Below are 22198 nucleotides of genomic sequence, written 5' to 3' on the forward strand. Positions count from 1 at the left end.
TTAAAAAAATGTATGGAAGCAATATTGCATGCAGTTGAAAAACCACTTAACACATCAAATATAATATCAAACACACATTTCCTACAGACTGCCAGCATCAGCAAGGGAGTGGAGAAGCAAAAAGATGAGGGTAAGTGTTCTAACAGAACTGCTAATACAGTATGTATGGCTCACTTCCTTCCATCTGTGTGCAGGCCAGTGTGTGTGTTTGTGTGTGTGTGTGTGTGTGTGTGTGTGTGTGTGTGTGTGTGTGTGTGTGTGTGTGTGTGTGTGTGTGTGTGTGTGTGTGTGTGTGTGTGTGTGTGTGTGTGTGTGTGTGTGTGTGTGTGTGTGTGTGTGGACGTACGGACAGAAAGACAACAGGATCCACTGTTTTCAGTGCATGCTGAACATGTTATTACTCTGTGGGTGTTATATTTAATTTAATTTTAAATAAAATGGTGTTTGACTGAAGTCAAAGTGTGTCACTGGTCCAGAGGCAGAGCCCCCCTGGGGCTGCTGGCCTCACGATGGCTGAGGTCACAGTTCCTCTGACCAACCACGGGTGAGGAGGAGGGTTGGGTCCTCCAGGACCAGTTCAGGTTCTCAGCTGCACCAGAGACAGAAATACATCCACAGACGCCCACACGTCGTTTCTTTCCAGTTTCAGAGGAGAGATCAAAAACTTTCTGTGACATATATGGCTGTAATTGTATAGACTTCGTTCTTTAATGCCAGGGGTATACACATTTAATATGCCTGGCATGTTAGCAATCTCAATTTCCAGCAAATTCTTGGCAGATAGAGCAGAACTTAATTTAGATGGAATCCATTTTAAATTTGCTTCAATCTGATTAGACATTATCTTTCTCCAGTAACATTTGACATCAGTGCCCATTGTTGAGTTTATCCTGTTGTTGGTAGCTGGATGTGGAAACAGACATATGCTGGGCTGAACACATTATGGCATTATTATTGCATTGATGTGAATGACTGTAAGGATTATAGCAGCACAGAAAACCAACGGTGTGACCTTGTGGTAGTCGTCCCCCTCACAGACAGTTTCACCAAGAGCGTGTGTCGACCCCGGGAGGCGCTCGTGGACGTTTTGCTGGAGTATCCAGATGACACGGATCACACTTACGTTCCCTCTTGTGTGGTTCTCAAACGCTGTGGAGGCTGCTGCTCTGATGAAGCAATGGGATGTGTCGCTACGGAAACCTGCAACATCACATTACAGGTATACAGGAAGCAAGTGGTGTTCTTCGTTGAACTGACCACATCTAAATAATAATAAAGAAATCAATACAGGAATCCCTCGCGTATTCACGCTTCAAGATGCCCAGCTTCACCTCATCACGCATTTGTAGTAGGTAGTCACGTGACACCGTACGCACATGCTATTGGCTGACAGCATCTGGAAGTGTGCTGCGTTTAGAGACTCACGAAACGCAGTGCACTTCTGTGTATTAAAGAAAGACTTAAAAGTGCTTTAAACAGTCTATCAGAGTGTTTTAAAGGTAATACAGATCAAAGGTGGTTTAATGTCAGTATGGGGGGGGGTTCACAAACGTTTTAATTACCCTAAATAATAAGATAATAGTTTGTCACTTTATCACGTAATTTAGGTTTTTGCCGGTGGTCCTGGAATGCATTAAGCGTGAGTAACGAGGGATTACTGTATATAATCGCTTTTATGCATGAAGTATTGTTGTAAGATTTACAGGTAATAAATTTATTACTAATTTCAAAATTAATTGTAGATACCAATTTAAGCAGCTTTAGTTAACAAATTGTTAAATTCCAGTTTTGCAAAAAAGTCAAAAAAATTAATCAAAGTAAAAGTTTGACAAAGTAAGTACTTCATAGTCCATGGCAGTCAGTGGTAACTGTTTAGATGCTGTTCTGATGGCTCACCTACCTTTATGTGACCTAAATACAGAGCTGTACTTTATCACAAAACCAAAACTTAGTACCTCGGTCACACTGTGACAACTGAGCAGTCTCCAACCACCAAAGGAAAACCATCAAATGGTGATGGATGTCCCAAAAAGCTGGTGGATTTGAGAATATAAATTAGTAGGGTTTGTGTTAGTCCTCTTTGTAATCCACCCACAATCAATTCAGAGAGAGTCCTGAGTCGTGACATCTCAGATTTGTTGTTGACATGGCAAACTTTCTTTGTGTTTTGTATGTTTGTGTTCAATGCATCTTCTGGGGGTTGGGTCATACACAATGCTCATGGACGTCAGTGTTAAAGTCCAATTACTGTCATGAAGGGATCTAAAAAGTCACTTGTGGTTAAAATGATTTTCTAGAGCGGAATTCTTGCTCATCCAGCATCAGTAACTTTAGCGGGTTCACTTGCTAGCTAATTATGAGTGTATGGTTCGGACATGTCCAGAGGAGAGATAGTGAATATATTGGTAGAAGGATGCTGAGTTCTGAACTGCCAGGCAGGAGGCCTAGAGGAAGACCAAAGAGGAGGTTTATGGATGTAGTGAAAGAGGACATGAAGGTAGTTGGTGTGAGAGAAGAGGATGAGAAGACAGGGTTAGATGGAGGACACTGATTGGCTGTGGAGACCCTGAAGGGAAAAGCCCAAAGGAGGAGAAGAAGATTTTTTGATTTTTGCAAAAACACTTTAATCACATTCAAACATTTTACAATTTTACATTAGATGAAGCACTAAAGTGCTTCAGAAGAAGAAGATTTTTTGCAAAAAAACTTCAATCACATTCAGAACATTCAGAACATTTTACAATTTTTCATTAGATGAAACTTCAAAAACACTAAACACTCAAAAACACTAAATAAACAGAAGGAAATACAATTAAAAAATTAGTGCATTATATCAGGAAGTTAGCAAAAGTGAGGTGGTCATCAACTACAGTACATAGGACATTTTTGTGACACCAGATGTTCCTGAAGTTATTCAGGTCTTTTGTTATTTTATAGAAACCAAATTCTAGTTTTAAGCGACATCTGATGTTACAGCAGAAAACAGGAGCTGCTTCTGGAACAGTATTGTTTTCAGTTCTCCTCTTCCTGGTCACATAAATTGTGAGTTTTGCCTCTCCAGAGATAAAATGTAAAAGCTGCCATTTTCTCTGATTCGATCTATTGTACCCAGCACCGTAGATGGATTTCCTGATACTAAAGTTTTCACTGAACAAATTAAGAAGAAGAAGAAAAGCTTTATGAAGCATCACCAGGTCAAACATACAGTAGATCACATCAACCCACCTTATAACACAAAAAATTAATGCAGCTGCCAAAAAGAAAAAGAAAACCCAGCGAGTTGAAAACCTTTTGATTAATTCAAAACACAGATGGGAACTAAAACTATAAGTGGTCTGGGTCACAGGATGTGTTAACATGTTCTGATTGTTATATTCACATTGTGTAGCGCTGTGAGTTCTCTGAGCTGTTTGTCTGGGTTGGGTGTTTAGACCAGTGGTTCTTAACCCGGGTTCGATTGAACCCCAGGGGTTCGGTGAGTCGGCCTCAGGGGTTCGGTGGAGACGGAGGTCAATACAAAACACCCGACATGATGTGTCGGATGTTTTGCAGAACAAACACAAATCACTGTGTACGTTTGACACATGGTGTCAATTGGTGTTGACACGCCCCCCTTAGCCATCACTGGCTGCAGGTGATCACGTGATGCTACATCATTAGCCTACCTGTGCTACAGGGGATTTTCCACACTCAGTAGTGGATTTCTGCCTGTCATGATGGTACGTCATCTGATTGATTTCTTAATATTTTAATTCATAGTAACTATGTTGAGCAAAAAAAGAAAGCGGTCAGACGAACATGTGTAACCTGAATTTACCTGTACTGTATAACAGAACGTGATGGGAGTCAGCGTTCTGCAGGATCTGAATGTCAAGGTGAACAACTCTAGTCTGGTGCTGGTAAAAATAAAGGAACACTTCCTGAAGCTGATGGAAAACAAGAAACAGACTTTGGTGTAAAATGACATCAGAGTAACACCTGTCAAGGTGAAGCCACGTATATCTGAACTGGTCTCTATGACAACAGCAGGAGGCACACTGATGAGTGAGTGAGTGTAGGAAAGCGGCGGGGTTCAGTACCTCCACAAGGTTACGAACCACTGGTTTATAATGTAATTTACAAAGTCTTTTTTTATGTTATTTTAGTTTAGTTGTCATTTAGTATGTCCTCTGTTTCCCTTCAAGGTGATGCGGTTTAGACCACAGATGACAGAAGATAATATTATTTCCCTAAGTTTCATAGAGCATCAAAAATGTGATTGCAGGTACAACATGTTCCATTCTTTTACATAGAGGTATATTGATGATGCAATATAAGCAAAAACAAAACAAAACCCAAAATAATCCTAATCTTTTTCAGACTAAAATCTGGCATTCAAGCAAAGAAGGAATGGTAAGTACATTTATTTTTAATTGGTAATAGTCTGTTACAAATGAGGGCAGTATAGATTTGAGTGTATAGTTGATTAGTTTGTACATTTGCACTAACTTGTTGTTTGGTAGAGCAGCAAAAATTACATCGAAAAAATTAACAGCTGTTTAAAAAATAATGAGTAAACAGCTATCTGATCGTGATCTGTCATGTACGAGCAAGCCGCAGGTTTCCTCTGTTGTACATGAATGTTATGTTTTTCATAACTTCACCTTGATAATGGACAGCCTCCACAGTCCGGTACTGCAGCCACGGGGGACGACAACAGGAGGCTAAGCTAACGGCTAGAGCCAGTAGCCGTAGGCGAGTGAAACCCTCCGTCCCCTCCATCATCATGGGGAACATGATGACGGAGGGGAGTAGTGGATCCCTGGGATGCGCTTCAACAAAAATGTGTGCGTCCCAACATGACATTTATACATCCCAAAAGTAATAACAGAATATGGATATTCTGGTCAGTCCCAGAGAGAACCTCAGCATCTTCATCTCTGCTACCTCCAGCTCTGTCTCCTGTCTTTTCCTCAGGGACACTGTCTCTAGACCAAACAACATCGCTGGTCTCACCACAGTTTTGTACACCTTTCCTTTCATTTTAGCTGAAACTCTTCTATCACACATCACACCTGACACTTTCCTCCACCCGTTCCATCCTGCCTGGACACGCTTCTTCACCTCTTTTCCACACTCTCCATTGCTCTGGACTGTTGACCTAAGTACTTCAAATCCTCCACCTTCTTGATCTCTTCTCCCTGTAACCTCACTCTTCCACTTGGGTTCCTCTCATTCACACACATGTACTCTGTCTTACTGCGGCTAACCTTCATTCCTCTCCTTTCCAGGACAAACCTCCACCTCTCTAGCTTTCACATGTAGGAGAGAATGACACAGACTATGTTTCCTACATATTGTAATCACTTCTGCTTCCTGTAATACCCGTTCTCTGAATAATCCATTTATACATGAACACATTCTAACTGTCTATTTTTCACTGTACATTTTCTCCTCCAGAGATCTGAGGAACCGAGGAGATGAGTCCAGCTAAACTATCATGAGGGAAATATTCTTTTGGCACAGCACTTTGACCGAAGGAGGATTCCCTGCAAGAACAACCAGTAACAATCAAGAAGAGGACTGTCTGGCCGCAGGGCTTGCGACTGTCTGTTGTTCAACTAATGATATAACTAGATATACCGTATATACACATACTATAAGTACATTGACACTTTGTACTGCTGCTCCTGAAAAAACAACTAATACCCCACTGTTGTGTGAATGTTTAATGTGTCAATGACATCCTGCTTCAGTGTACAGTAGGAGAAACATTTATGTAACACTTCACTGGACGCTGGTTTACTGCAAATACTGTAGGTGACAAGGATCAGTCGAAATAGAGACAGACAGACAGGTAGACAGACAGACAGGTAGACAGACAGGTAGACAGGTAGACAGACAGACAGACAGGTAGACAGACAGACAGGTAGACAGACAGACAGGTAGACAGACAGGTAGACAGACAGACAGACAGACAGACAGACAGGTAGACAGACAGACAGGTAGACAGACAGACAGACAGACAGACAGGTAGACAGACAGACAGGTAGACAGACAGGTAGACAGACAGACAGACAGACAGACAGACAGGTAGACAGACAGACAGGTAGACAGACGGACGATGACAGATAGAGCTAATTGGCAGGTCCAAGAACTATCTCTTTCTGTGTGGACAGACTCCAGCTGGGTTAGGCTCCAGCTCCCCATGACCCCCACAAGCGGATGAAGTGGGTAAGAAAATTAAAGAAACATTTTTTTACGATTATATACTGATTTTAATCCCCGCAGGGAAATTAGTGCAACACTCTAGTTAGTTGAAACCACGCATAAAAATGTGTGTACAGGCCCTGAACACACACACACACACACACACACACACACACACACACACACACACACACACACACAGGGAGCCTGTGCGCATGCAGGGGAGGTAGAGTGGCGGGCAGCTCCTTTGTGGAGCGCCCAAATGAGTAACTTGTTAGGGGGACGGCGCCTTGCTCAAGGGCAGTGCTCCGGAGCTGAGCTGACACCTCCCACTGTCAGCTCACCTCCGGGTGTTATTTTTTGGGTGGGAGCGGGAATCAAACCGACGATCTCAGAACGTTGGATGACCTGCTCTACCGCCGGTCTACCACTGAACCACTGCCACCCCTTTTTTTAATCTTATATTCTTTGAATGAATGAGTGACTTTGTGCAGAATGACGCACAGACGAATGCATGCGTCTGTGTCTCTTGACAGCTCTCGGTCACATGACAGGTTAACAGCCGAAAATTAAGCCCACTAGCTAGCAAAAAAGAATGTCCTGCCAGTGTTCTGGACTAAAGACAGCACAGCAGAACCAACATCATCAACCGACAAGGAGCCCTTTGGAGCACCAGTGGCCACGTCACCCGAGCAGGAGCTTCAGATCCAGTTGGGGAGGGCAAAAAATTGACAGACAGTATTAAATTTCTGTGGGCCGCCTTCTCTTGATTAGTGGCACTGTTCCTTATCTTGTAGTTGTGTGCCTCCCTGTGTTTCTCCAGAACAGTGTTCAGGTGACCATCCCAGTGACCAGCCAGTTTCCTCTTCAAACGCTCACCTTTGTTGGCTAAAAGAAACCGTCACCAACTTCCACGACCGCACCCTTGAACATCCTGTTGTAGAGGGTGGCTGGCCTCTGTTTAGTGCGGGAGATTCGAGATTCGGGGCTTCTACCAGGTGCTGCCTGTGACGCTTCACACAGACATCGTAATCTATCTGCTGGTCGTCCCGAGGGAATGCCAGGAAATACTCCAAGGCAACCTGACCGAGTTCCAGCGACTGAACCAACAGCGCAACGTGGCCATCGCTGAGGACAGAGAGACGTTCTGGCAGGCACAAGCTGACCACCTTGAGCCCACGACCAATACCAACAACATGAGCTGTGACTTCACTCTGCTGTGCCAAGTTCACAACGGCCCACGCATCAAGACATCCCTGGTGAAAGACTCTGATGGCCACATCATAACCACAGGAAACACTTACAGTTCACACCCTCGGCTGATCCTCATGTTTCTTGTCTATTCTTCTCTATGGGAAGATTTTCAGATTCACGGTAAAATCCAGCAAACATCCTCTCCATCACTCACCCTCTGCATCTGGTTTCCTGGTCCCGTGTCCTTCATGAAGTACACCAGCAAACATCAGATCAGTGAAACAACGACAAACACCCTGAATAACACGTTAGTGACGAGAAAACCACGTGGTGTCAGCACATTCCTCAAGTTCGTAGACCTTTTTCCAACTAAATGAATGTACTGTAGTAACCCTGTCAGACCAACGGTGGCAGTAGTGAGTAATGAAGATGAAGGAGACGAGGAGAAGAAGAGGAGGAGGAGGAGGAGAAGAAGAAGAGGAGGAGGAGGAGGAGGAGGATATTTTAGTTTATGAAATCACGTTTATTCATGCAGAAGAAGAGCAGAGGAAAGGGGGTCCTCCGTGGTTCGGGTCATTTCCTCTCGTCCCCCCGTGAACCGGACCGGATTGACCCGGAGGAGGAGCCGCTGAACCAGGAAACAGTTGGGCGGTGTTAGCCCGACCGACCGAAGCCGGAGGAACGATGCTGGGGGGCCTCCGGGACAGACTCCAGCTGGTGCAGCAGGACTTCACGTCCAGGTGGGTCTGATGGAGAACATCTACCGTAGAGGTGACCCACAGTCCGGTTCGCTCTGCTCTGACTGTCAGCTGACCATCACGTGATGAGGAGGAGGAGGATGATGATGATGACAGGGAGTTCCGATGAAGACTTGGTATCAGGAACATGACTATAAAGTGTTTAAAGAGAAAGTTAAAAAAGTTTCCTTTCAAGGATTAATGAAGTTGATTTAATCCTAATCTTATATAATTCAGTGAAATGTTGAGACACATCTGAATACGTGAGGAAGTGGGATTGAACACAGAATCCACGTGTGTCGTTCCATCTGTCTGTAGGTCATGATGTAAAAGGTCTGTGGAGATGTACAGGTTTACAATCACACGTAGGAACAGTCACAAACATCCCATATTACCTGAGCAGTGTGAACCAGTCTGGAGGACTGACTACTGTAAACTCTACTGTTTGAAATGAGTTGTGAAAACACAGCAAAAAACCAGTGAGCCCCCACTGAGACGTGCTCACAGACACCTCCTCTATAAGTCAAGTAACCCATCAGCACACAGCCGTCTTCTGGTGGCGTGTTGTCTCCTCAGTACCGTCCTCATCGGGCTGGAAAAGGGTTGCTCCTCTGGGAGCAGTGAGAGGAAGTGAGATCCATCCAGAGCGCTGGACACCTTTGTGAGGAGAATTCATGTCTCCGTTGTGACTGTTGGTGGTCAATCACATATTAACACACACACACACACACACACACACACACACACACACACACACACACACACATTGTCATTGAATTCAAAATGCACGTTAGTTATAAAAACACAACTAAAGTCTTCACCATGTAATGCTGTTTTCTCTGCAGCTTCAGAACTCTTGGGGACAGGACACGAGACAACAGGACCAGGAGGACACCCAGGTGCAGAAAGCGTCAGCCACGCCCTGTAGTATTGTGTGTAATACTAGAACTGGATCACATTTACTGTACTTGGTATTTTAAAAACAACAATCATTACTAACCAGTTGGTTGGACTTGAGTTTTGAACCACATCTGTCTTCTGCACCCGTCTTGATTTACAATCCCATAATAATCACATTTCACCTTTAAAAATAGTTGGAATTATCAACTTCAAAGGAAGAATACCTCAGAGTTCTGGGAGCACCAGAGAAACTTTATGCACATTTTACTCAGCCTGGGTTATTGTAGGGAAATGAAGAAACTTAGAATTCAGTAGAGAAGTAGACCAAATAAGAACACAGTGAAGTGAGACTTCTGTGATCAGAGAACTGAAGATTAATCAGGCTCCATTCACCAGATGGAGTGGAGGTGTGGCAGACTGATGCTGTGTGAGGCAGGCCGTTACTAGTTACTGGTGTGTGTGTGTGTGTGTGTGTGTGTGTGCGCGCGCGCATGTGTGTGTGTGTGAGGCTTCAGGACCTGAAGAGTTATTCATGAATTAATTGTGTGACGTTATTCTGTTCAACATGTTTCTCTTCTTCAGGTTTGAGGAAAGCTTTCCTCATTTCACTGCTGGAGTGGAAATCCTGAGCAGGTCTCTGCAAACCACTGCACACACACACACACACACACACACACACACACACACTGTGTTTCAGTATAGTAGTGACATACTGTGTGTAACAGCTGTATTGAGGTGTCTAAACGTGTCTACAGGTTCGAGGACAGCTGGTTTCTGCTGCACAAGAGGACGACAGGCTGCGCTCAGGCAGCAGAGGTGAGACCAGCAGCTCTGCTCCGTTCTGTTCCGGTTCATGTGATTCTATTTGAAGCGTTTATTCTCAATATGCAGGGTGTTGTCCTCTTGGGTGGCGATACTTTTGAGAAGTTACAACATATCAAAGAAATGACTTACTTAGTTACTCAGAAACAAAGTAACCCCAGACTTTGTATAAAAATAAACCTATGAATAAAAACCAATCTGCATGAAATATATCAGTTTATTCACATCTAAGCAGTAACGTGTGTGTGTGTGTGTGTGTGTGTGTGTGTGTGTGTGTGTGTGTGTGTGTGTGTGTGAGGGTGTGGATGGAGACACAGTCATGCTCTCAGCCCACTGGGAGAAGAAGAGAACGTCTCTGACTCAGCTGCAGGAACAACTACAAACCCTGCCAGCCTTCATCAGCGACCTGGACGCCATCACTGCTAACATAGGTGTGATTCCACCTGTCACCTGTCCCGGTGCAAACACTAAGGATTTCCTTTTAAACTGTGTAAACGTTGGTGGTTAAGATGATCAGATGGACACTATTAATGTTCCAAATATTCAAATAGATTTATGGATGGATACTTTATTGATCCTGAGGGAAACTCAGTGCTACAGTTAGGCTATGTTTAGTCATTTCAATTGAAAATTAATTTTTATCAACATATTATTACCACCTTGGTCTCATTTACGGCGAGGCGGCGCGTGAACAACGCGAGGCTGTAATGTGTTCTGGACACACACCTGGATGCAAAATATTGTTCAAAAACAAAAGTTGAGGAAAAAGATAAAATTGTTTTCCCTAGAATAAATGCAGCATGCACACTGCCAGGAAAAATCCAAATCACAACCCTGATTCCCTGAGGGGGAAATTGCTGAATTGTCACTTGATTGCTTGAAATTGTCACTCCGCAGTAAAACAAAGTAAAAAGTGAGAGCAGATAAGTTAGGATTAAAAACATTAGATAAATCACAATAGATAGAGTGATGGCCGTTTCCCTACAGGCATGGATGGAGTCATTTACAAAGACAAAGCAAAACAAATGTTTACTTTGCTCTGACTGAAGGTTCTACCTTTGGGCTCAGAAGGAATTGAATGGATCAAGCTGAAGTGTGTGAAGTGTGTGTTCTGCAGGGGTTGGACAGTTCAGCTAGCCCGTGTAGTTTTGACTTGAGCTCAGCATACAGGGATGGATCGTCAACCAAAGGAAGATGACTTATTTTATGATGAATGAAGGAATGAACTGAATGAATTCCAACTTTCTCTTCAGCTGTACTGAGCTTTTACTAATATTTTCTGATCTCTATAGAAAATGTAATTCATATACTTTTTAAATTATTATTTAATTTCTGAGTGTTTGTGTCAGAATACTGTTTGTCATCTTAAAATACTTTGAGTTGCCTAAATGTTACAAAGAAAACAGCAGTTGCTAGGAGAGATGTACCTGTACGTATGGCTTAACTAAGATGTGTGTGTGTGTGTGTGTGTGTGTGTGTGTGTGTGTGTGTGTGTGTGTGTGTGTGTGTGTGTGTGTGTGTGTGTGTGTGTGTGTGTGTGTGTGTGTGTGTGTGTGTGTGTGCAGCTCATCTGGAGGGTGACTTTGAGGAGATTGAGAGCAGACTGGTGCACCTGGAGACTCTGTGTGTTCAGTGTGAACAACAGACGTCAGAACAACAACATGTCAGTGAACTGGAGGCCTACCAGGACAAGAAGAGGTGTGTGGAGGTTTATAAGTTTTACACATCAAAGGGCAACAGGAGGCTTTTGCTATGACTTCAGTGCTTTTTGAGGAACAATTCTACCAAATGGTACAAAATGTCAGTTACTGCTGTATTACTAGTCCGATTTCTGTGTTACTACTTGAATGTTATTATGTTCTCACTTAATTCAGCGATTTTATACTGTAACTATTAACTGTGATTTCCCAGCCAATCACAAGTTTAACCTTTTTATATAAATGGAAAATGGTAGATTTCTTTAGTAACAGTCTCACCATGAGAGCTGAATTATAGTTTAACATTAAATTGACTGAATTGACTGAAACTGATACCATCTGTTTCTGGAGTATGAAATAGAAACACACCTTTTATCAAAAATTAATTTTAGGACAAAACCAGGAAGGCACTTGCCTAACCCCAACCCCTAACCCCAACCCCCAGCCCCCAACCCCTAACCCCCAACCCCTAACCCCCAACCCCAACCCCTAACCCCAACCCCTAACCCCCAACCCCTAACCCCAACCCCTAACCCCAACCCCAACCCCCAAACCCTAACCCCCAACCCCTAACCCCAACCCCTAACCCTAACCCCTAACCCCCAACCCCTAACCCCAACCCCTAACCCCTAACCCCAACCCTTAACCCCAACCCCTAACCCCAACCCCAACCCCCAAACCCTAACCCCCAACCCCTAACCCCAACCCTTAACCCCAACCCCTAACCCCAACCCCCAAACCCTAACCCCCAACCCCTAACCCCAACCCTTAACCCCAACCCCTAACCCCAACCCCAACCCCTAACCCCAACCCCTAACCTCTAATGCTAACCCAAACCCTAACACCGAACCCCTATTCACAGTCACACGTTCACCAGGACCACCATACAGTCACACGTTCACCAGGACCACCATACAGTCACACGTTCACCAGGACCACCATACAGTCACACGTTCACCAGGACCACCATACAGTCACACGTTCACCAGGACCACCATACAGTCACACGTTCACCAGGACCACCATACAGTCACACGTTCACCAGGACCACCATACAGTCACACGTTCACCAGGACCACCATACAGTCGCACGTTCACCAGGACCACCATACAGTCACACGTTCACCAGGACCACCATACAGTCACACGTTCACCAGAGTAACACAACGTCCTGATGAGGGAGGTGTTTTTATAGATATTGAATGACTGACAGATAAATTAGTTAATGGGTAATATCTGTTATTTGTCTTATGACAGGAGGGCATTGGAGGCACTACAAGGTAAGCTTTTCAGACATAACGTGTGTACAGCCTACATTTTTTAATTATGTCACCAATTGACAAATTTATGACTTGCGCAAACTGCTGTGAATTTTATTTTGTCCCTTTTTTTTCCCAGAATATCCTATTTTTCAGTTTTTGTCACAGAGGGTGGTGTGATATGTCCACACATGGACAAAACTGTTGGCCAAAACCCATTGGGGGTTTTTCTTTTGGTTAATGAAAGAAAAACCCACAAGGGCCAGAGAGATGATTTATATCTGACAAAAGTAATGATAAATAAAACTTCTGTTTCCCCGAGGGAATTCATAAAGGATTCTGAAAATCAGACATGGCTTTTGAACAGTGGTTCAACTGAATTATTTCATGAAAACACAGGAAGTGAAGGAGAGAGTTGTCTCCGGACATTAGAATGAACGTTATAGAGTACCGTGTTGAAGGTAAAGGCTGTCAGATCATCTCCAAGCAGCTCTCACATATTGTTCAGATGCTGAAGAGATTGACTGTAGCCAGTCTCCCTGGATTTGGCCACTGAAGGAAAACTGATGAAAAATCGAAGAGACAGACAAAAGAACCTAGAACAACCTCTAAAGACGGTGAAGGTGAACTCCAAGGTCAAGGTGCATCAGTGTCAGATCACACCATCCATTGTTGTTTGAGCCAAAGTGGACTCATGGGAGACGACCAAGTTAAGATACTGGCTAAGTACTTTAATGATCTCCATGGGGAAATTAGGTTAACACAACCTACTAGTGAGGCCACTTCAACCTCTATGGGGTGCCACCACACAAGGGGGTCCTATTGTGAAAAACACATTTTTTCAGGTCTCTACATATACATGGTGGTCCTCCCTAACCCGACCAGCTCCTACAAAACAAACGCTTCCTGTATCAATAAATACAGTAAAATGATCTTTTTTGCTAGACATCCTGGTAATGATCCAATTTGTCACAGCTCCCGTCTTGACGTAACAACAGGAGTGATTGATAGAGTGATTGACATATCCTAAGCTCGTCTGCGGAACACCCCCCTATACCCCAATAAGGGCGTGGTCATCCCAGAGGTGCAGTACGTGTTCAGGCTACGGTAGCAGTGTGTGGTAACGGCCTGGATCAGAGCTACACACTGAAAGTTCCTCAAAAACTGTTGAAGTCAGCCAGCATTTGGCTAACTAGTTAGCGCAGCTTCAGTCTTGTGTGTGTGTGTGTGTGTGTGTGTGTGTGTGTGTGTGTGTGTGCGCGTGGGAGGGGAGGGTCCGTGTTCATGCTACGGTAGCAGTGTGTGCTAACGACGTGGCTCAGAGCTACACACTGAAAGTGATTGTCTCTAAAGGTTGTTCAACAAAAGTTAAGGGTACCAACAATTTGTCCAGGCCTGTTTTACTAGTTTATATTTTAATATGAGGAGGCTGAACCACAGTTCAAAAGCAATGTCTAGTTTTCACTGTTTAATTTTCAGAAATTTTTTTATTTATTATTACTTTTGTCCGTTTCAAGTTATTTCATTGATGATTTTTCTTTTATTAACAGAGGGGTATCAACAATTTTGCCAACGTGGGTAAAGGCAAAATATAGCAGAAGTCATGCACTGACAAGAGAAGATGTGAAAACAAAATTTTATTATTTTGGTGTGTATTGCTGCTTGGTTGATTTTTTGGCCCTATTTAAATCATCCAAAATGCATGGTGGAAAACCAGGTTCAAAAGGTGGAAGCCTTTGGAATACAGCATCCGTCTATTTTTCTTTTGGAGACTTCTGAGAGTACCCTGAGTACTACCCCGCTACAGTGATCCCTGTTGAAGCCAATAATGAATAACAGCCAGTTCTGTAATGTAATAAATTTGTCCTTTTTGAAATGTAATTGGCCAGTAATGTAATAAAAGTCCTAAACCAATTATGTAATAATTTTTGGCTGCTTACAGACTAATTTATTCCATTATTGGCTGGTTTTTTTTCCTTTACCTGGCCATTAACGTAAAAAGTATTATGATAGTAGCCGAAGGTTATTACTTTACCAGTTCAGGACTTTTATTAGGCTATTGGCCAATTATTACTTTATTGGCTTATTACATTTAAATAGGATAAGTTTATTACACTATGACTGTTATTACGTTATCGGCTGCTATTAAATTATTTTCTTCAACAGTCCCCAACTTCAACAATTGCCCGTAAGTCTGCTGAGATAGCAGCAACCCCCTTGACTATGAAGATGAATGAATGAATGAATGAATGAATGAACATGGTAAACACCCATAATTATTACATGGGGCATCTGAGATGATAGCGGTGATGACCACTTATCAGAAGCCAGCAGGTTAACTCCCAGTCCCAGTAGTCCATGTGTGTCCCTGCAGGAGATGCTGGGTCCAAACTACGTGGAACACCAACTGTTTCTGTTGAAATGATTGTGTGAATACTGTCCACCTTAACACCTATCTAATGAACTGGTGGTGATATACAGCAAACGGTATGAATATAATCAATATATAAATGTTTGTGTAAGCAGGTGAATGCTGCTGTTGTGAAGAGATTTGAGTGGTCAGTCAAACTGGAAAGGCACGTATAAGTGCTGTCTGTCTACCATTTCTTATCATTCCTAAGAGTAAATTTGAGAGGAATGCTGAGAATTGAGACTTAACGTTTCAGTATGGACCTGAAACTTTAAGGCTGAAACAAATGAAACTATGACAAATGAAATTGTATTTTTTCCAGGTTATTGGCTTATGTTAACAGAAGAGACAAGCACATGGTTGTAGCACATGTCTAACATAAAGAAAGGCACGACATGTTATGTGAGGTGGTCAGGTCTGGATCAAACCGATCCATAAGTTGTCAACATAGAAAATTACAACCAGATGCACGAAATAGACACAAGACTGTTTTCCTCACTCCTTCACCTCTCAGGGTTTTCATACATGGACATAAACTTTAACTACACGAATATATATAATTTGAATTTGACAATTTTATTACTTGTATCTGGGTAATGCTAGTCTCATTCTAATGTCTGACATAAGTAACTGGAAGTTTCATTTACCCCTTCTTTTTCAGTAGGATGGTGCAGATCAAGTAACATTGCACTGGCATATACTGACAATTATTTTTTTACTAATTGCATGTGAAACACCATCAGTTTGAAAGGATTCTAAAGTTCTGTCGTCTGTTTGAAGTGGAACTGAATGCTCAGCATGTTCAGAACCTGGCAGAGCTGGAGCAGGCCATGGTACAGAAAATGAAAGAACGACAGAAGGTCTATGACGAAGCCTTTAAAGAAGACGTGAAGAAATACCTGTCCAGTGGGGGCATGCAGCAGAGAGGTGAGTGGCTGTTATTTATGCTTCTACAGCTTGCAGATACTTATAATGAAGTACCAGCAGATGTTATCCAGAGGACGCGTTGACAAGCAGTACAAGAAAGGCCAGGAAGTCCTAAAGTGAGTACCGGTCTCCGGGGGGATCTCGAGGGCATCCCTCCTGAGACAGTTGCCCCCACAACCCCGGATAAGAAAATGGATGGATGGATGTTCTCAGTCATCATGGGACAGGGTAAAACTGCTGTTCAGAGATGAAAGTTGAACGAGTGAGTCATGTCAAGAGATGGACTTCTGACCTCTGCATTAGAAGTTCAAGTCACGCTGTCAGTTATAGCCAAATGTCTTCCCTAAATGTGATGTCTTATAGGGGTTGAGAGATCTTTGCAAAATCATGAATCCATGGATAGCCTGCAAAACTTAAACACATAATTTGTTTCTTAGTTTGTACACCAAGATGGTGTGGATGCGGTCCAGATCTCACTGAAACATCTCCAGGGTGATAACGTGGCCAAAATACGCTTGTTTCACAAGTGGAAGAGAGCAAAAGCAATCATTTCTGACAAGTTCATTCTATGATAGAGCACACGAACAAGACATTCATATACAGAACAAGTGTGCAATCACACTGGTGTTGCCAATGCAGCATGTTCTCATTCATAACTAATCTTTTAATAAATATAATAAAAGACCTGATTCAAGTGACGGCACTATTTAGGTTTATTTTGAAATACAGCAACTTACAATCAGTACATTCAACGTAGGAGAAATACTGATCATTTCTTTATAAAAGGGTGAACAAGTCAAACAATAATAGTAACGAGTGAGGCTCTGTGATTGGCTGCAGTCTGGACGCTGTGGAGGCTCTGATTGGCTGAACAAACTGTTCTCCATCATGGAGAACCCCGCTCACCCTCTCCACCACACACTGGACAGACAGCAGAGCTCCTTCTCCAAAAGGACAGGTACAGGAAGTCATTCCACAGATACAGGAAGTCATTCCTGCCACAAGGCATCGCTGTGGACTAGAGCTCTAACATGTCACATAGAGTTCCACCAGTCTGATGTTTAGATGTGTTTTGGACCATAACACCTAGATTTCACATTTTAAATACTGTATGTTAGTCAATGCTGTCTATATTTCACTTTACGCACCTCTTGTACATCTGTAATGTATATACAGTGTGCATTCACGCTCACGACTTCACCTCATCGTGATTTCAGTTGGTAGTCACATGATACTGTACTCACATTCTATTGGCTGAAGCATCCTGAAGTGCGCTACGTTCCGTGAGTCTCGGACTTCCTGAGACATAAAGTGTTTTAAACAGTCTATCAGAGTGTTCTAAAGGTAATACAGATATAAGGTGGTTTAATATCAGTATGGGGGGGTTCAGAAACATTTAAATTACTGTAAATAATAAGATAAGTAGTTCATCGCTATATTGCAGAATTCGCGTGTGGTTCCTGGAACGCATGAACTGCAAAGGATGAGAGTGCACTGTACCAGAGTATATATTCTTCCTTATTTATTATTCATTTATTATTCTTATTTTACCCTCTCTCCAAATTATATTCTTAGTTTTATCCTTCTTCTTAACTTGTTTATATGTATTGAATGCTGAGGCAATATATGAATTTCCCAGTTTGGGATCAATAAACTACCTGTCTGTCCGTCCGTCTGTCTGTCTCTATATCTACACATCTGCCTGATCTATTTATGCTGGCGGATGGATACAAAATCAGCAGAGAGTTTTATTCTCCTTCATGGAGTAAGTGTCGTAGTTCGCATTTTTCTGACTTGTGCGCGTTTTTTTTCATACTTAACCATTGTTAATGTATCTTATATATTATTAATCATGCACCGGTAAAGTAATTGTCTATTGGTTGATTAAAAATGTTTTTCTTTGTGATTTAGAGGGGTTTGGGGCTTTTTTTTACAAGGCTGGCATGGATGAAGATTTTTTAATTAATTTTAGGGAGATATTATTTGACTTACAAACTCTGTCACGGAACAGATAAACTCGTATCTCAAGGTACTACTGTGTTAAAAATGGTCAGCTACTTGTTTTGGTTGAAACAATTTGTCACTGTAAAAAAATATGATGTGTGGGTTTGTTGTTTGTATTTTGTATTTTCAGAACCGTTGTCAGAAGCTGATGAATGCGTTCTGGATCAGATCACAATAAGTAACCTGTCAGACCAGGAGGCTCTGGATGACTTTCTCAACTCAACTGATGATGACATTAGTACTGGATCATCACTGACCTCAGGTAACTTAGGCTAGCTACAACTTAATGAAAACTCCAGACATACAGTTGCTGCTAGCACTGGGTAAGAGGGCTTAAAGAGGTAATAGGACTTAAAGTCAACAATCATTAAATAAAATCACAATTATTGAAACATTTTTCTCTTCATTGATCTTCCGTCTCCTTTTCGGGGTACATTATTTGAGAGTGGACAGGTGCAGACTGACCCGTGACTACAGGACAGTAGCAGACTCTCTGAGTGAACCTGTGCCTCACTTCATTTTGTTTGGACCCCGGAGGAAGACCAGGGGCCTCATGTACAAATACTTTTACGGATTTCCTGCTGAAACATTGGTGATTGCTGTTCTGGTTTATTTTTTTTCCCTGCCTTTTTCATTTCTCTCAGGTGGGACAGGCGATTCTCTCCATCCAGCAGCCTTTATCATTATTGCTTTCTCATCAGTTCAGTTGCATCTACTAACGTTACCCTATTATCTGTTTATGCATCAAAGCTTTGTGGGATAGATCTGGAATTTCTTCTTTACAAAGCAAAATGAAAAATGCTCAGTGTTTCTGATAATGGGTTCATTTTCCATGTTCTGTTCAAGTGAAGTTTTGTCATGTGGGGGGTGTTCTTTTACTACTTTTAACTCATTCACATTATCCCTTTAATTGCACAATTTTGACCTGTCATTCATTTTGATTGCTATGATCAAAATGGTAACCATTTTGATTTACTTTTGTATTGGTTTCTAATAATGGTGTGGACTGTTCGCTTTTGTGTTTTGAATACTTTTCTGTATATTATTTTATTAACTGGGCGTATTTTGTGGATATGACGTGTCTTAACTGACTTTTTGGGTGTGTTCCAAAATGATGAAGCTTCATTTCCAAAATGATCCAATGGAATTTGTAGGTGGTTACGTGAAAGTTGGGGAGTAGGATGATAAACAAGCTGGTTTAGAGCAGGAGGATAGTAAGTTGAGAGTGTTTCCATTGGTTGTGGAGTATTTTGGCAGCGTTACTTTTTGTTTCTGGAAAAATATATTCTTTCCGAAATACCAAAACCAGAAGATATTTAATTATGTGATTTAGACAGATAAGATTTTACATAGATTGTTGTAATCATGAAGTTATAATCAAAGACAAGTACTGCTTTATGTGCCAATGATAGTAGTACTTTAAGCCTATATATGCTTATTTATTTCTGCTTTTATATTTTGTTATTGTTTCAAAGTTACTTTATTGTTTTTTTCCTCTACAGTTTTTACTATTATGAAAATATAAGTCAATGAAAATGCTTTTTTCGTCCAGAAAAAAAACAAAACAAAAACCTGCTGAAACATGGTGTACTTCATACTATGTCATATTTTCTCAAACTTTGACTATGTCCAGTACTATAAGAGCTAGATAATCTATAGAGGGAAAAAATCTGACTCCTATACCAAAGCCTACTGCTCTTAATGGCAATCATATGAATCATTCGTTATCTAATGCCTAATGGACCGTTTCTTTGTAAGCTTATTTGTTAAGACGAGGGTTTTTTTTTAGTCATGCTTGTAACCAGGACTTTGTTGGTCAGTGGTCAATCACTGCTACCAGATAGTGAACCAGAAAAACTGGCAAAGGAAAGGTGGAGCGAGTACGTTTGGTACTTGATCAACGTGGAAGCTCGAAATCAGTCTGTGGTGTTAGCAGTTGTGTTGTTCTTGTGTGCTCCTTTGCATTGAGCAGAAGATGGATCCCAAGAGATTCATTTGACACTAATTCATTCAGAATTGTTCTCTCCAACAGGTCCAGATCTGGACTCCAGCTTGTTTGAATCTGTGAGAAGCCAAGTGAGCCCAACACTGTCCACAAACGATCAACTGTTCAGTCAGAATGTAGTAGAGGAAGGAGACAGCGAGGAGATTGGTGAGCTTCTGGTGCAGTCAGATGAGGAAGACGTTCAACAAGATCCATCATTGACAGACTTGGACGATGACGGCACAGTGAGGGTCTCTGATAAGTGACCCCACAAGGGTCCTTCTGTCTAGGTAATCTTCAAACTGTCCCTTGAAACTTCTGGAGTACTTGGTAGACTAAAGCAAATCAGACCGTGCTCTATTGCTCTATTTGACAGTTGGATTAGAGACACCACCATTCTGTATGTAATAAGACATGTTTTCAGAAAACGTACAGATTTATGAGACAAACCAAACAGAAGTCCCTCTGGAAATGCTTTAAGGGCAGTTTTGCTACTGACACCACAAATGTGTTGTGCACACAAAGAAGAAACCAAATTAAAAGCAAAGAAAATGTCTCCATGTACCTGATGCCCTCACAGATGCATTGTTAACTCCACTTTCTATCAACCAGGTATTTTGCATAACAGATCTTTAAGTCTAACAGCTTATCAGACATAGATGTAAAGCTGTGTATATCTATTAGACAGTGGTTTACAGCACTGAATAATTAACATGGTAATTACATGTCTAGTCATTTATTGTGGTGACTGCCAGTTAAAGACTAGAATAGCTGCAATCTATTGCTAATTAGAGAAGCATATCAAAATAATGAAGGACAGACAAAGAGTAACCTTACCATATGATTTATTAACAACAATATTGAGTAACTTTAACATTGGATTTTAACATGACAACTAACTTGGTTTTTTTCCAGTTTTCATATCTATGCGTTTAATAAAGATCTGTTTGTCTCTACCTTGTATATCTCAATCAATCAACTTATATAACGCTTAATCACATCTGAAGACATTTCAAAGCGCTTAACAGACAGAGAGCCAACAATGCCCTCCAGAGCAGCATAAGCAACAGTGGGGGGGGGAACTCCCTCATTGAGGAAGAAAGTCCAGGCAGGACCCAGGCTCTGGAGGGGGGTCATCCGCCTTGACCTGTTGGTTGGGATATCTGTTTTGGTATTTGCTCCCAAGTGTCTTCAAAAATGATTTTCACAGACCCAAGAGTCAAAAAAGAACTAAACAGTTAAATAAAAGCACTGGCTGAGAGAGAATCAAGAATGGTGTGTGTGCAGGCATTTGTTCAAAAATTTAATGACAGATTACATGTAGTGAGTTTTGTAAACTAGCAGGTTTTTAATTTTAATCTGTTCTCTTTTCATTGCTTTTGATTTTTGGCCGAAAACCTTCCACTTTCATCCAAAGGCATTTTAATTTGTCCACTGAATTTGTAAAAAGTTCCTTGAAGATATTTCACCTCTCGTCCAAGAGGCTTCTTCAGTTCTGGTGGTGGTTGGTCTTGTCCAGTCAGGTGAGGTTCATGCTGGTGAGGCACTGACTTCATAATCAGATGAAGATGTTTCAAGACATACCAACCTACAGTTTAGTTTATTCACCACTTAATTATCAACAGTGAGTGGGTTATTTTTAAAGTTTCACAGCAGAATTATTTACACGTACAAACGAGCACAAACGAGCACATTTGGTTAAAAAAAGTGGTAATGTTGTTTCCTACATGTTTGTTTATATGTTATGTTTACTTATAAATGAAGTCCACGCGCCGCTCCTTCAGAACAAAAGCAGCAAAAACATTCTGTGTTTTAAATCTGTAATCCTCAATTTTATAGAAAGACAAGGCGAGAAGAAAGCTAATGAATGGCTGCTCTTGACTCGCTGACTACAGATTGTAGTTTACTGTCAGTTCTACGACCAAGGAGTCCCGACAAGAATCCCTGGGATCAGCAGCGCTCCCTACCATGAGGCGGGAGAACTGCGTGCCTCACTTCATGTCTTTTCCCAGCGGTTTCAGGACCGCTGAACTCAAGAAAGACGTTACACACATGCTGTTGTTGACAAAAAAACA

At 41.9% G+C, this 22198-nt stretch overlaps 2 protein-coding genes across 2 annotated transcripts in view; both read left to right on the forward strand.

Moving 5' to 3' along the window:
- LOC137601373 (vascular endothelial growth factor A-A-like) overlaps positions 1 to 6163 on the forward strand; it is a 12885-nt gene extending 6722 nt beyond the window's left edge. Inside the window, exons 2-6 of the mRNA XM_068323529.1 lie at positions 88 to 130; positions 885 to 1219; positions 4185 to 4264; positions 4360 to 4392; positions 5440 to 6163. Of these exons, the coding sequence (XP_068179630.1) occupies positions 88 to 130; positions 885 to 1219; positions 4185 to 4264; positions 4360 to 4392; position 5440 (492 nt within the window). The 3' untranslated portion in view covers positions 5441 to 6163. The remainder of the gene's footprint in view (positions 1 to 87; positions 131 to 884; positions 1220 to 4184; positions 4265 to 4359; positions 4393 to 5439) is intronic.
- Positions 6164 to 7851: 1688 nt separating this feature from the next.
- On the forward strand, positions 7852 to 21079 carry LOC137601855 (dysbindin-A-like). Its single transcript, XM_068324303.1, has 10 exons — positions 7852 to 8123; positions 8966 to 9019; positions 9603 to 9653; positions 9776 to 9836; positions 10141 to 10273; positions 11408 to 11540; positions 12797 to 12819; positions 15989 to 16135; positions 18270 to 18401; positions 20172 to 21079. The coding sequence occupies exons 1-10, from the start codon at positions 8068 to 8070 to the stop codon at positions 20387 to 20389; spliced, it is 1008 nt and encodes a 335-aa protein (XP_068180404.1). The 5' UTR covers positions 7852 to 8067; the 3' UTR covers positions 20390 to 21079.
- Positions 21080 to 22198: the final 1119 nt, after the last annotated feature.

Source organism: Antennarius striatus, chromosome 9 (genome assembly GCF_040054535.1).
Source record: "Antennarius striatus isolate MH-2024 chromosome 9, ASM4005453v1, whole genome shotgun sequence".
In the NCBI taxonomy this organism is placed as follows: domain Eukaryota; kingdom Metazoa; phylum Chordata; class Actinopteri; order Lophiiformes; family Antennariidae; genus Antennarius; species Antennarius striatus.